This window comes from Benincasa hispida, chromosome 9 (assembly GCF_009727055.1).
Source record: "Benincasa hispida cultivar B227 chromosome 9, ASM972705v1, whole genome shotgun sequence".
Taxonomy (NCBI): domain Eukaryota; kingdom Viridiplantae; phylum Streptophyta; class Magnoliopsida; order Cucurbitales; family Cucurbitaceae; genus Benincasa; species Benincasa hispida.
The window spans coordinates 52,719,916-52,735,427 of NC_052357.1; the positions used below are offsets into that span (position 1 = coordinate 52,719,916).

The following is a 15,512-nucleotide window of genomic DNA, read 5'->3' on the forward strand; positions in this document are numbered from 1 at the left end:
AATGTGGTCATTGATATTACGAAGAATTTTTTATAATTGATCAAGCAAGAATATCACCACACGTGAAGTCTCAAGATATCCGATCCAGAAATTTAGCCAATCAACTAGAATTGGCTAATTTAGACCAAATAGTCCTCATTCCATATAACATAGGGTAAGTAAATTGTGTTTACGTTGCGGCTAATTTGCATTATACATGTACTAATATTCGAAATTGTTGCTTTTATAGTTATCATTGGATATTGATTGTAATCAATCTACAAGAAAATTGTTGTTTATGTTTGGATTCTCTTCAAGCAAGTTCAAGAGGATTTTCATGGAGTTGTAAATATGTAAGTGTAATTGAACTTTCTTAGCTCTTAATTGAAGTATTTATGTTTAACTAATGTTTTAAACTATTTAGTGGATTGAAAACATGGCAAGCCAAGCACGATCTCCAACACTATCGGTCTTCTCCAAAATTGGAAACCTATAAAGATAAATTGTAATTGTTTCATTTTTTAACAATTTATGTTCATTCGACTTCTTTATAACAATTTAACAATTGTTTTCAACTTTATATGCAGTGCCCTCATCAATTAGATTCTGTAGGATGCGGGTACTATGTGCAAAAGTATATACACGAAATAGTGCATAATCCTACTACTCCCATTACTAGCCTCGTACATAAATTATTTATTTTTTATATAGTGCTAGCTTTAATTTAATAAATGAACGTAAACTTATGTTGAGTTTATCTTCTTTTTTTTTTTCCTTTTTGTAGTTCAATACAAAATATGCATATACGCAAGGAGAGATCGACGTAATTCGGACCCAATGGGCAAGTTTTGTTGGCCGATTTGTATAAGGATGTAATTCTTGTTTTTTTGTCTCAATAGAATGTAAATGCTAGCTTAGAATTAATTTGTGGATAAATTCATAGTTGGAAGACGTGATCTGTTTATTATTGGAAGTTGTATTTTGGTATTGTGATTCTTGTTTATTCATGGAATTATTATTACTTTATATTTGTGAATGAGAGAAATGATGGCTTTGGTGTAAGTATTCTATGAAATTCTGGTTATGGTATTGTGATTCTTGTGTGTGGATAAATTCATAGGTGGAAGACATGATTTGTTTATCATTGAAAGCTGTATTTATGGTATTGTGATTCTGGTTTATTCATGAAACTAGTACTAGATATTTGTGAATGAGAGAAATGATGGCTTGGTGTAAGTATTCTATGAAAGTCTGGTTCTGGTTGGCTTGGTGTAAGTATTCTATGAAAGTCTGATTCTGGTATTGTGATTCTTATTTGTGGATAAATTCATAGGTGGAAGACATGATCTGTTTATTATTGGAAGTTGTATTCATGGTATTGTGATTCTGGTATTGTGATTCTTGTTTATTCATGGAATCAGTACTACTTGATATTTGTGAATGAGAGAAATGATGGCTTTGGTGTAAGTATTCTATGAAAGTCTGGTTTTGGTATTGTGATTCTTGTTTGTGGATAAATTCATAGGTGGAAGACAAATATTGATGAGTATATGTAATGAATTGGAAATATTGATTCTTGTTTGTGGATAAATTCATAGGTAGAAGACACATATTGATGGGCTCGCCATGCAATTTTTTTTTTTATACTATTTAATATAAAACAATAACAGACATTTCCTGACCCAACACGAGACATATAATATCATTTTTAACTTATTTGACCAAAAAAATTGATTCGGCAACGGAATTTAAAAAAAAAACGGATAGATTCAGGCTTCAATGTCGATTAAGAATTTAAAAAAAAAAAAAAGGGCTTTAATGTCGGTTGCAACCGACATTAAAGACCTTTAGTCACTAAAGACCTTTAATGTCGGTTGCAAGGCTTTCAATATTGAGACTTTCAATGTCGATTGCAACCGACATTGAAGGTCTTTAATGCCGGTTGCAACCGACATTGAAGGCTGCAATATTGGTGTTACTGAAGGCCTTTAATAACACTACCTTTAATGTCAGTTGGCAACCGACATTAAAGGCCGAATTTCTTCTAGTGAACTACGGGAATTGGAACAGTTTTCTGCTCGGAGACACCTCTCGGCCTTGTCTCGTGGTTCTCCCAGATCTACTCTGGACAGTCGCTTCAGACCAGCCTCTCTCTCAGAATTAGTATATGCACGTCTCTATGTATATATGTATGTACCAGTATCTGTATCTGTATATCTTTCAGCGTGAAGAAGCTATTTATAGGCGAGGCCTTGACTCTTTGAATTTGTGGTCCCCACTGTATAGTTATGGTAGTTCCTGAAATGGCGGAATGGAAATTCCTTCTGTTACGCAATCAATTCGTCAGAAATGCCCAACTAAAAGCTGTACACTTGTCAGAATCCTCCGCAAATGTGTTGCTCTTCACATCTTCGATCTATCGCCGCATTCGGTGTTATTTTTTATTACCGCATGCGGTTGAATTGCATTGATCGCTAGAGCTCTTGATCGATTGTCGAATACGCCGTCATTGCGTCGATCATCTCTTCGTTCTCGATTGATGGGTGCAATGCGACGTAGATGCGTTGTTCATTTTGTCTTTGAGCCATGAACACATGCGATGAATAATTTCCTGCAAAACAAAACTGAAACATTATATTCTACCATCGAAATGGTGTCAGTGGGTGTATTTACGACATTTCATAATTTTCGCATTTCTTAGCCAATTTCTATACTATCGACACAACTTTTTTTTCTTTTAGCCGTAATATCTAAATAAAACATTATAAATAAAACAGTATTTCTACAAGTTATCACATTCCCTCCCTCGAACACTATATTTTATTAGCCGTCGACTATGAATCCAAGTGGGTAGAGGCAATGGCATGTGCCTCAAGCGATGCGGCGGTAGTCTATCAATTTCTGAAGAAGAACATTTGCACTCGTTTTAGCACCCCACGTGCCATAATAAGTGATGAGGGGTCTCACTTTGTCAATCATACTGTTAAGGAGCTGCTGTGCAAATACAATATTCTCCACAAAGTGACCACCGCATACCATCCGCAGACGAATGGTCAGGCCGAGGTGTCCCACCGAGAGATTAAACTGATACTCGAGAAGGTAGTAAGGCCTTTGCGAATAGATTGGGCAACAAAGCTCGACGATGCGTTGTGGGCATACCAGACTGCATTTAAAACACCCATAGGTATGTCCCCATATACGTTGGTATTTGGTAAGGCATGTCATTTGCCTTTAGAGCTAGAATACAAGGCAATGTGGGCGGTGAAGAAACTGAATTTTGATTTGAAGAAAGCAGGAGAAGCGCGAAAAATGCAACTGGTTGAGCTAGAAGATTGGAGGATTAACGCATATGAAAACGCAAAGATTTACAAGGAGCGCACCAAGCGCTAGCACGACAAACACATATGCGGTAAGAACCTTTAAGTCGGGCAGAAGATCTTACTATTCAACTCACGACCACAGCTTTTCCCGAGAAAATTAAAGTCACGTTGGTCCGGACCATTCATAGTTAGACAGGTATTCCCACATGGCGCGGTTGAATTATCAAATGATGACGGAACTAACATATTCAAAGTTAATGGGCAACAAGTAAAGGCGTATCATGGTGAAGGTTGGTATCGCCAAGTCAACTCTGTGAAACTAAAGAACTTTGAATAAAGAAGGAAGTAGGAGGTCCCTGCGTTATCAGACGATCGCAATCCATCAGAGACGCAAGTTTTTGGAATCATGGAATCTTCAATTCTTCTCTACTACCCATAATTTTCAATTCACTATATCTTTTCAGTCTTTATCTATTCTTACTCTTATTATTCAGAAAAAAAAATTGCGGAAAAAGAATGTTGTTTTGTTTAAACATATTTGACCCTCTCTCTGTTTTTCTTGCAACGATTGAGGCGATGGATTGCGGAGGTGTTACACAAAGAAGCAACTTATCTCATTCCATCATCGCAATCCAAAGAAGATAGATTTCCGTAAAGAAGGATGCATCAATACACAATGCGGGCAACAGCGCAAATTTGGGGGTTGTATTCTTCCTTCACTTTTTTTTCAAATTTCGCACTATCGCATCGCATTTTAGTTTTAAAAGTCTTATCACCACATCCTCTTTGATTACCGCAATCATTTGACATGGATAAATTTAGTAAGTTACTGCATGTTGTCTCTTTGCCAATTATGATTTCAATGATGGAAAATATACTTCTATTTCTTTCATATATACTAGAGTCAACTTAACTTTAAGATAGTCACCTCATTAAATATTTCTAGGGGTTTGTTAGCTTTCTTTCAAACTTTCTTTATGAAGCTTTCTAAGAACATCGCATGACTTCTTTCAATCTTTTGGCAATGAGGACATTGCCGCATTTTAAATTTGGGGGTGAGGTATTTATTTTCGACCTTGCTATTCTAAAAAAAAAAAATTGAGAATAACAACTCCACTGTCAACGCAATAGGGAAACCCATGTTGATAAGAGCTAAGTTGAGAAGGGCACTTACCGGTAGTTGGATGTCCGCATGAAACACGTGGGGGTAAGCCAAAACGAAAGTAAGTTGCCAGGATCAATGCATAAATATAAATGACCGCAACTCTGCTGCTAAATAGGTATGAGTTTAGTCTGAGAAAGAGCGCATTGCTCGTAGTTGGATGTCCGCATGACACACGTGGGGGCAAGCCAAATCGAAGGCAAGGCACTTGGATCAGTGCAAGGTTAGAAAAAAAATAATAATGTCAAGAAATATGCAAGGATAAAATCATTTGACACCCCGGTGGAAAAGTTTTCTTTTTGAAATAAATCATGCGATGTCCCGAAATTAAGTAAAGTCCTTTTGAAGGGTCCCTAGGTCTTAGAAATATTTTAAGAAGAGACTTGAATAAGACTTAAGGAAACTTTGGTATATAGGATTTGAACGAAGTATCCTTAAGAAATCTAGGAAAAGAACTGATAACTGGCAGAAATGCCAGTTATTATAAGCCTTTTATTTAGAATTATGAGGGCTAACAGGTAGAAAACACAGTGATAATACTTAGAATTTGTGAAAATTTGAGTTTTGCGTCGATAAGCACCTAAAACCTCACTGACTCAATATTATGCATTATTTCGTGCCAAAGTGTCTATTTTTGTAGCTATCGTAGGAATCAAATGCATGCGTTTGTAATAAGCAATCACAGACAAACGCATGCGCTGAATCCAGACGACCGCAAAAGACAAACGCAGATGGCAACCCCATGCGTCCAACGCATGGAAGTTGCAGTAATCACATGCGTCCAACGCATGGAGAATGCAGTGAATAAATAGAGATTGCGGCCACGGATTGACAGCCATAATAGAAGATCGCAAGATGGGAGCATCAACAAGATAAGGTGATGTGACAATGCCCATACCGTAACAAAAGTAGTAGTGAGCCATACCTTCATCATTTCAGGTCAGACGCATACCTTGGGAGCATCAACAAGATAAGGTGATGTGACAATGCCCATACCGTAACAAAAGTAGCAGTGAGCCATACCTTCATCATTACAGCTGTTGGCATCCAAATTCTATAAATAGCCCTTGAGACCTTCATTTTGAGACATCCGAGATTCTGCCTAGAGGCAGAAGTTTGTGAACACAGATGAGAGCTTGAAAGAGATTTCTAGTGAGAATTATTCATCTCCACAACCCAGACCGAGTGACGATCGAAGCATTCGCCGGAGATAGAGCTCGAGAGAGACATCTTCACCATTCAACCATGGCACCACCGGCAGCCTTAATGCAGAGTCCTTCATCTCCCTTCTAATCTTTGTATTGTATTACATTTTAGCTTGAGATATTAAGATATTTTGTGATCAATGCAAATCTTAACTCCTTCATTACCGTCTTCTTCATCATCTTCATCTCTATCATAGTTTTTCTTCAGCATTTATTTATCAAAGTCAATCGCATGCTTAATTATGTAGCCTAGAGATAGGACGCATGTAGTAACCCACCAAGAGGTGTGCGTTGTGCAAGTATAAGTGAGTTAATCCTCTTTGCTTGGTGAAAGGCTGTGGCAACGCCTGTCTATGGGATGTTGCATTGCTTGTCTATAAGTTAAATAGCAGCATCTAATTGCCTGAGAAGGTAAGAGATGGAACGCACTAAGCAAGGTTCGCATTGTTCCTAGAGATAGGCACAATTTTATGCTCAATGCAACCACACACTATAGAGATATAGTCATGCGGCTGACCATCGAGAGGTGTGATGCGTTAATGCAATGAGTTGGGATTACTAGGGCGATTTAAGATAGTAAATATTACTATGCGTTATTGGTTGTTGTGTCTCTACTTATTCTCATTGCAAGTCTTCTATAGCTCAATCTATTTAGTTAGGAGTAGGAGTAGTATGTAAAACATTTAAACCTTCTTCGCTTTATTTTTATTCTTATTCATCGTCTCAAACGCATCACCTCATAAATATTATTGAGTGATAAATCCCCGTGTTCGACCTTGGATTACCCAAGAAACTTGTGTTTGTGTTATACTTGGTGCAAGCATAAGAAAACTTATGATAGGAACGCATGATCATTGCATGCTAAGATTAACGCATTATCATTCCGACGCATGACCTCAGACGCATGGGAGCAAACGCATCAGTTATGTCTAACACATGATTTCAAGTTCAAACCCATCCGTCCTTAAATAAAAAAATAAAACAAAACAAAACGCGTCCATAAATTATCCCAACAAGAACATTGCGGTCGACTTGCTAAAGAAAATCTTTAGCTTAGTCTTGAGAAGAAGCATTGTTTAAATTTGGGGGTGTGATAACGGGCAGAAATGCACATTATCATAGTGCTAAGTTCTTAAACAATGTTGGCTTGCATTGATAAAAAATGTTAGATTGCGTCCAAAAAGCATCAAGTTCATAATATTGCAGTCGCATGCGTTCATCGCATAGGAACAGTTAATTTCTGTATTTTTATGCAAAATATGCGTTGACGCAAGGTGGAAATTGCGATCATAGGAAATCATTGGTCGAGCGCAATATTATCACAAGGCTTTTTGGTGATTTTGTTTGCAAATATTTGCTCAAGAAGAATTGGTGCAACTTGGTGGACGTATCTGGGTAAAAGGCATAATTAATCGTGAAGGGACAGATAGCTGATGACGGTCGAATCCGAATTAAGCTGACAGCCACTAACGATAACAAGTACATTCAGCTTTTCGGTGACAAATATTCGGCGCATCAGTTAGGGAATTAAAGTCATCCCATCTGAGCAATCATAAGAGAGAAGCCGCCTTCACACTGAAGCTCTATAAATACCAGAAGCATTCTTCAGAAAAGGGGTTCACCAGTTTGAAAATTCATAAGTTCAGATCAGTTAGCTCAGCACGCCTTTGTCCATAGTTTTTTCTTTTTATTTTAAGGCTGAGCACAAGAAAAGTAAAGACTGGAGATCGCTCAGGGCAACTTGAGAGAGAACCTTGAGGCGTAGAAGCAGAGAGCGGGCCGACTCTCGTGAGAGCAAGATTATCTTTTGAACACGAGTAGAAAAATAGTGTAAAAGCCTGGGCAACAAGAGATTGCTACCAGGCTCTTTATTCTATCCTTGCATTGTTGTTCTGTACTTCATCTTTATATTTATACAATGGAAGTTCTTATTCTACATCTGTTCACTCTCTTTGCACGCATGAGTAGCTTACTTGTCGAATGGGTTGAGAATAACTAAGCTAACATGACCTAAGAAGTTCATTGCTTGTGATTATCTTGGGTTATGCTGTGCCAAATATCCCTTTAGAGCTACTCGAGAGAGAGTCTGAAGAAAGAACCTAAGACTCAAGAGAGCTAGGTTAAAATCTAGACTCGAGAGAGCAAGATTACTGTATAAACAAGAGATAGGGACTTAGAGATAAGCTCTGTTTGTCAACCTGCATCGCATGCATCCTAAAGATAGGAATGATATTATGTGGTCGCCTTATTTGTGTGTGTGTCATTTTGTCATCGTATAAATAAGAATAGATGCTTATGTATAGGTCCTATAGACTTATCGCATATATCGCATGTGTTCTAGCCTTAGAAGTCGTGGCATTCGCACCGAGAGGTGGTTTATGTTGTATGCATGTTGCATGATCGCATAGCATGAACGCATCCTAGGATGTGTTAGCCGAAACTTTTCTCAACCCATTCACCGCATACTCATCGCATCTTCCGTTTATTCAACTCTTTTCAAACTCCGCCGCATTTGTTTATTTTTCATTATCGCAAACAATAAACCTCAACAACTATTGATTTATTTGATTACCGCAAGGTTTTACTAAAAATTACCACTGCAACCTATTTTTTCAAGTCCCTGAGTTCGACCCTGGACTTACTAGGAAAATCAGTGGAGTTTACACTTAGATTTCATTGAGAAAACTTGAGTGCTCAATGCATTTTCATCATCGCATTTCATCCACATTTCCACATCATAAAACCACGCACCAGTTGCACTCTCTCAAATGCTACATTAAACCTTTGAGCGCTCAGCGCAGTGCATAGCTTACACAGCCGAGCTCCCACTACAAGGGCATTTTTGTAATTTCTTCTTCTCTTTGAAGGTTGGTGCTCCAAACTTCTTTTTTACTCTTTTTTATCTTGGTTTTGCTCCAAATGATTGTTCTACCCTTTAATTACTCAATACCTACAAAAGAGGATAATAAGCATGTAAAAATCCACAAATGAACTAAATTGAGCTAAGGAAAATAACACTTTTATGGTGTTATCAGTATCTTAGATCTTTGTAATGAAATATTATTAGAATTTATTATTTTTGCACTTTTATTAAATTTATTTTGCATTTAATTACTTTTTGTTGAAGATGTTATTGATATATATCTACATAGAATTTAATTTTATTAAACGTTTTTATTAATTTTAACACTTCAAAAATTTTATAATCACCAAAAACAATTTTATTTAGAATTTAATTTATATTTATATTATTCTTTTTAATATATAAAATAAAAAAACAATTCTCACTTGTATGAGGTCATTCGATTTATTTATACTATAAATTCTTTATAAAAAATCAACTTATTGATATTATAACTTTTCATTTTTAATTTTGAGTCGGAGGCTTTAAGGTAGGACTCCCATGAGACCATTTCAGGGACCGGATAATTTCGCTTAGATTTGCGTTCTATGCGCCCCTTTTGCAACTCAGGTTCGTTAGGGCACGACATGTATTTCATTCAAAAAATTTCGCTTCTTCCATAAAGAGACTTGATGTTTCCACTCACATGGGGCCATTTCAATCATTAAAAAAGAGTTCGTTGACATTTTTTTATTTCGAGCACACCTTTTGCAATCTAAGTTCATTAAGGCATGGAATGTATTCTATTCATAAAATGATGCTTTCTCCAAAAGGGGACTCGGTGTGATAAGAAAATATGTGACACATTGATGAAAAAGTTAGAAAGTTTCTTATACAAGGTAAAGCGTTGCAACCTTCCATATTTATTATATATTTTGTGTCTTTTGAAACCTGAAAAGGTTGCAACTATTTAGTATGAATAAGAATTTTTAGCTTAGCCCTTATATATGTGAAGATATCACTTAATCTTTTCTCTTATCAATATGGCTTCTTTATGAAAACTTGAGGTTTCTACTCATATTACCCTCATAAAAAAGTTAGTAATAATTATGAAGAAGCAAGAGAAAATGAAAATTTATGACACAAATAAAAAAGAAAAAGAAAACAAAGATGGAATTCGAAAGTGGATAAGGTTTATGATTAATTAGGAGTAATTAAAATTGATTACGTAAATTTGGAGGCTTTGGCCAGCCAATGAAAGCGCGTCCAAGTCACGTGAGGGGATGTGCAATGAACGCAACAAAAAAGGGATATCAGAAAACCGGATTCCTTATATAACCGCGCGTTCAGACCTAAACAATATTTGGAAGTAACGGATACTTTTATTATTTAAAAACAATTATCATTAATTTTATGAAAAGATTCTGCTTGCTAAAATGCTTTCACACTGAGGACTAGTGCGAATATTCCACGTTTCTTCCCTTTCACATTGCTTTTAGTATTATTTTTTCCAATTTTGTCTTTTTGGAAAAAAGTGGGTAGATTGCTTTTTTTTTTATTTTTAGAATTTGATATTATATTTGATAGTATGAGATTTTATCTCAAAATTAATTAACAATAGGAAGAGTAGCTGCCTGTGTATCTTATAAGGAATATGAGTTCCTCTAATTTTTCTAATGTAGAATTCTCAACAAAGAGCTTCAAAATGAATAAATACTTTTATTAGTGACAAGACTTGAATTGCTATTACTTGATAATTGAGATATCTCTTATGTGCTTCTTAATATTCACTAACACTTATGAGAAATAATGGCGAAGCTTTATAATCAAAATTTGTAATATGACTTAGAAATAAGTGGCATATTAAAAGGTAATATATGTATAAGATATCTCAAGATGCACATATTTTTTTCCTTTTGAAAAGGTATTGTAATTAAAGTGTGGGATAAGGGAATTTCCTCATACCACGAGGTTGATAGTATGAATACTATGTCAGTTGAGCTACGCTCTTGTTGGCTCAAGATGTACATATATCTATGCATCATTTGTCATTACTCACATATAATTAAATTAAAATATATTAAAAAATAAGAAAAATTATTTTAAATTCTAATACTGCTGAAAATATTTACAAAATATAACAAAATTTTGGAATTATGAATGATAGACGTTGATAAACATTGATAGACTCAGTGTGTCTATCGACATCTATCATTGATAGTTTTAAAATTTTACTATATTTTATAAATATTTTGATTATTTTTTTTATATTTAAAAATAGATTAAAAAAATAAAATGAACAAATAATTTTTAACATATACAAGGACAAGTGCTCCAGATATACCTAACTATTTTTATATTGGACTTTGGACTAGGGAAAGGACAAGTGAGTGGGCGAAAGTAAGTATCATGGCTGTCGTCACTGACCGCCTTTAACCGGTGGGAATTGCTTTGATTTAGCAACTTTTGAAACTGACCCGTCCCTTTCCCAGTCAAGTCTCCCATTCTTCAATCCTACGTGGCACCCCAACCCTCCACCGCACTCCTTTATAAGAGAGGGAAATCATATTTTACCCAAATTCCCAAGTTCCTTTTCTTTCTGCTTTTTTCATTCATCCAAATCCAAGATCCTCTATGGGCAACTGTCTACGGCGGGACGACGCGGTGGCGCAGTGGGCCGGCGAGGACTGGGATTTTCTTGCGGCGGAGGGCCACGATGGTCAGGAAGGGCTTCTCAGAGACGGCGAGAAGAAAAAGTGTTCCGCGGCGGTGGCGTCCACAACGGCGGCGACGGTGAAGATTAAGATCACGAAGAGGCAGCTAGAGGAGCTTTTGGGAAAGGTGGATATTAAGGAAATATCCGTACAACAGGTTCTGGCTCAGTTGATCGGCGTCGGTGATCAGTTTCACGAATCACGCCATCGTCACTGGCGGCCGGTGTTGCAGTGCATACCGGAAGTTGATTGATCTGCGCCAGCGACGGCGAGGTGTTTTTCTTTCTTTTTTTTTTTTTTGTACTTGTAGTGTGGCTTTCTGTGACAGTCAGCCGGAAGTAGATGGTCAGAGTTGTAGCGGCTGCCACTGGGGAGAGGAAGTCTAGATAATTGAATTGTACATTTTGTGCAGGTTATAAATTTTTTATATTATTACACATAATAGACTTTTTGTATATTATTAAATGATTATTTTGGTTTTATACTTTGATTCCGTCCATTTTCAAAATTGAAAATTTTAGTTGTTTAATAACTTTTGAAATTAGGCCATGTTTATCAAATCTTAATGAAAATTGGTATAATTGTAATAGAATTTTATTGATAAATCAATTATGATGAACTTGAATCGCAGATGTAATTGAATTTATTTTTATCACATTTACTTAAAATTATGAATTTTATCAAATTTATTGTTACCGTTACATTTACCTTTACCTGTCAGAGTCAAGCGGTAACAGTAATTGTAAAGATGCCAAAATTAATAATTTTTCATTTGAAACAGTAACAATAATGGTAACCATATCGATCCTAACGATATGGCGTTTCTAGGTGATAGCACTCGAAAATTGCTAATTTCCCTAGCTTAATTTGGCGTCGTTAGTGGATTTTACTTGTTTATTATACTAATTTGTAGGTTTTGAGTAGCTAAAGAGTTGAATCGATAATTAGAGCGGAAGCAAGACTTAAATGATTAAAAACGAAGCTTTTTGGAGCATTAACTGTGAAGAAAGAGGGTGAAAAGACCCAAATGCCCCAGGTGTTGGCTTTTTTGCCCTTAATCTCAAATTAATTAATTAATTAATTAATCAATATTTTGATGATAACAAACTCAATTTTTAATTACTGAAAATTTTAGTATTTTAATATGTCCATAACGTAGAGCTCGGAACAACGATTCCAACACCTCTTGAATCACTCAAATCGAAGCTAAAACGAAAACGATATGACCGAAGCAAGTCTATAGAGAAAATACTGTGGTGGATGACGTGGCATGACCAGATCATTTGCATGTCGACATGTGGCAGCATATTGGTTGAATGATGGATCATTAAGAGATTAACATATGATGGATTTTTTATTTTTGGATTGATTTAAAAAATGAAATTTAAAAGAAATTTAAAAGGAAAATAAATTTAATATTATTTTTATGTTTGTATCTAACGGCTAGTTTTTTACGCATGGTATGTTTTTTTTTTTTGGATTGACTCTAAAAAGAATGAATTTAAAATGAATTAAAAGGAAAATGAATTTAATATTATTTATATTTGTGTCTAACGGCTAGTTTTTGACACATGATATGTTTTTTATTTTTTAGATTAATTTTAAAAAGAAAAGGAATTTAATATTATATTTTGTTTGTATCTAACGACTAGTTTAATTTAAAATCTCCACCATTGATTTTTCTTTTCTAAAATCTAATGGTCCAAATTAATTGTGGTTTCTAAAAATTTTTCCATCTATAAATCATCTTCCTCTCCAAATTTTACATTTCATAATCTTCCAAAACTCAAACGTTTCCATTGTTGCTCTCTCTAAGCTCCCAATTTTTTTTTCTTTTCATCTTATTCTTGAGAGAGTGTTATTGTATTGTGAGGATAAATTTGTTGAATGCTTAAACATGTAAATCCACTCTAGTGAGAGTTGTATTGTGTTCTTCAAACTAACATTTGTAATGGTTTGATCCTAAATCGTGGAAAGGATCGAGTTTTCTCTTGAACCCGTAAAAGGAGCGGTGGTGTAATGGTTGGGCTCTAATTTGTGGAAAGAGTCGGAAAGATTTTATTCAAATTTCCAAGAGGCACTTGGGGAGTGGAGTAGGTCGAGTTTGACCAAACCACTATAAAAATTACAGTGTCTTCTTCTCTAACTCTTTCCTTTTTATTTTTGCAATTAATTTAAGCAATTTATTGTATGTTTTAGTTTGTTCTTATTTATTTGCTAAATTTTGATAGAATTAAATTATCACATTTTTGTAATCTTATTTGTTGCATAAATTGAATTTTTCTTATTATTTATAAAAAGTGTATTAATTAGTTTAATTAGGTTAATTTAGAAAAAATGTTTAATTAAACCCTATTCACCCCCCTCTAGGGTTCCCATATCGATCCAACAATTGGTATCAGAGCCGGTTGCTCTTCTTGAAATATTTATTTCTTGATCAACTTAATTGTTTTTGAGTTATGGCAACTTTAGGTTTTATCCCTTTTACCGATAGTCAATCTATTACAAAGCCTCCTTTCTTTAATGGTACTAATTATAGTTATTGGAAAAATAGAATGAGATTTTTCTTGTTTTCTATTGATTATGATTTATGGGATATTGTTGAGGAAGGTTTTAAAATTCCAACAAAAGATGTTGATGGTGTTAGCACTATAAAACCTAAGGAAGAATGGTCAATAAATGAAAAGAAAGCATGCTCTTTAATGTCAAATCTAATTAATTGCTTATTTTGTGCTTTGAATGAAGTTGAGTATAATAGAGTATCTATTTGCAAAACCGCTAAAGAAATATGGGATAAATTAGAAATTACTCATGAAGGAACTAGTCAAGTAAAAGAAATAAAGATTAACATGTTAATTCATCAATATGAAATATTTAAAATTGATGAAAATGAAGCTATCGGACTTGGGAAAAAGTACTCAAATCTTGAGAAGATAAAGAAGCTATTGTGGTCTTTGCCTAAACAATGGGAGCCTAAAGTCACTGCCATTCAAGAGGCAAAGGATCTCAAATCTCTCTCCATTGATGAACTCATAAGCTCGTTGTTGACGCATGAGATAAAGATCAAGAAAAACATGCAGGATGAGAAGAAAAAGAAAGAAAAGAGTATAGCTTTAAAGACAATCTCTTTAGAAGTTGACTCCCAAGATGAATATGACCTTGATGAAGATGATGTTGCCTATCTTTCACATAAGTATAAGAACTTCATCAAGAGAAAGAAGCAATTCAAGAAGCATCTCTCCAACCAAAAAGAGTCAAAAGGTGAAAAGAGCAAAAAGGATGAGGTAATATGCTATGAATGCAAGAAGTCGGGTCATATTAGAACTGGTTGTCCTTTTTCTCAAATCATCCAAGAAATCCAAGAAGAAAGCAATGAAAGCTACTGTCACATCCCGCCCCAGACTAACCTCTAAGCCTGAAAAAGGGCGTGACTGCAACAGTTATCAACCCTTTGGCTGACACTTACTGCCTAATAACTCTTGCGAAATAACTCTGATACCAATATATAACTCATATATAGCGGAATATCTTTAGGCCAAAATTTATTAATTTAGAAGCATAACATATTTAGAGTCATTACAACACTAGATTCACAAGTCCCACAACCTACAAACCCTAGTCCTTATATGAACAACAATAATATGTGTACAATAGTAACAGTAACCACCTAAACTAACGGGTTATAAATCTCTTATTCCTTTAGTGGCAGAGCAGATGCAGAGCTATCTTCAGAGGATTTGACCTCTATCTATGGGGGGAACAAAAAAAAAAACATTTGAAAACGGGGTGAGCTTACGCCCAGTGAGTGACTTAAGAAAGATAATTGATTCTCATGCAAAATCTCAATAAAGAGTTTAACTTAAATATAAGCTTCTACAGTACTTGTATTGCAGTATAAACATTTTCCAAGCATGAAACATATAAAGCTGTTTTAATTATAAAACAGTAAAACTCTTTCTCAGTTGAGGATAACCCTACTGTGGGTAAAAATAATCCCAACACCAACTACTAGTCAAGAGAGAACTCTTTTGCTCAATCTCTGACTCTACCTATGTGCATGTGGCCATACTAAGTACCGTCATACCTTAGGTACTTCTGCTCAGATACCTTCTCAAATATCCTTCAGTATCTGGTTGGTTTGGTACCTTCTCAAACATCCTTCAGTACCAATAGATACCTTCTCAAATGTCCTTCAGTATCTAGTTGGGTGGATACCTTCTCAAATGTCCTTCGGTATCGCATTTTAAGTAAACCTAGTCATAAATGACTTTCTCTTTAAAGCATGTAAAG

At 35.2% G+C, this 15,512-nt stretch overlaps 1 protein-coding gene across 1 annotated transcript; it reads left to right on the forward strand.

The window, feature by feature from the left end:
• The first annotated feature begins 11,142 nt into the window (after positions 1 to 11,142).
• On the forward strand, positions 11,143 to 11,475 carry LOC120084782. Its single transcript, XM_039040603.1, has one exon. The coding sequence runs from the start codon at positions 11,143 to 11,145 to the stop codon at positions 11,473 to 11,475; it is 333 nt and encodes a 110-aa protein (XP_038896531.1).
• The last annotated feature ends 4,037 nt before the right edge of the window (positions 11,476 to 15,512 follow it).

Excerpts from the sequence above, each read along its gene's own strand:
- LOC120084782 (XM_039040603.1), top strand. The coding sequence starts at position 11,143 with ATGGGCAACTGTCTACGGCGGGACGACGCGGTGGCGCAGTGGGCCGGC.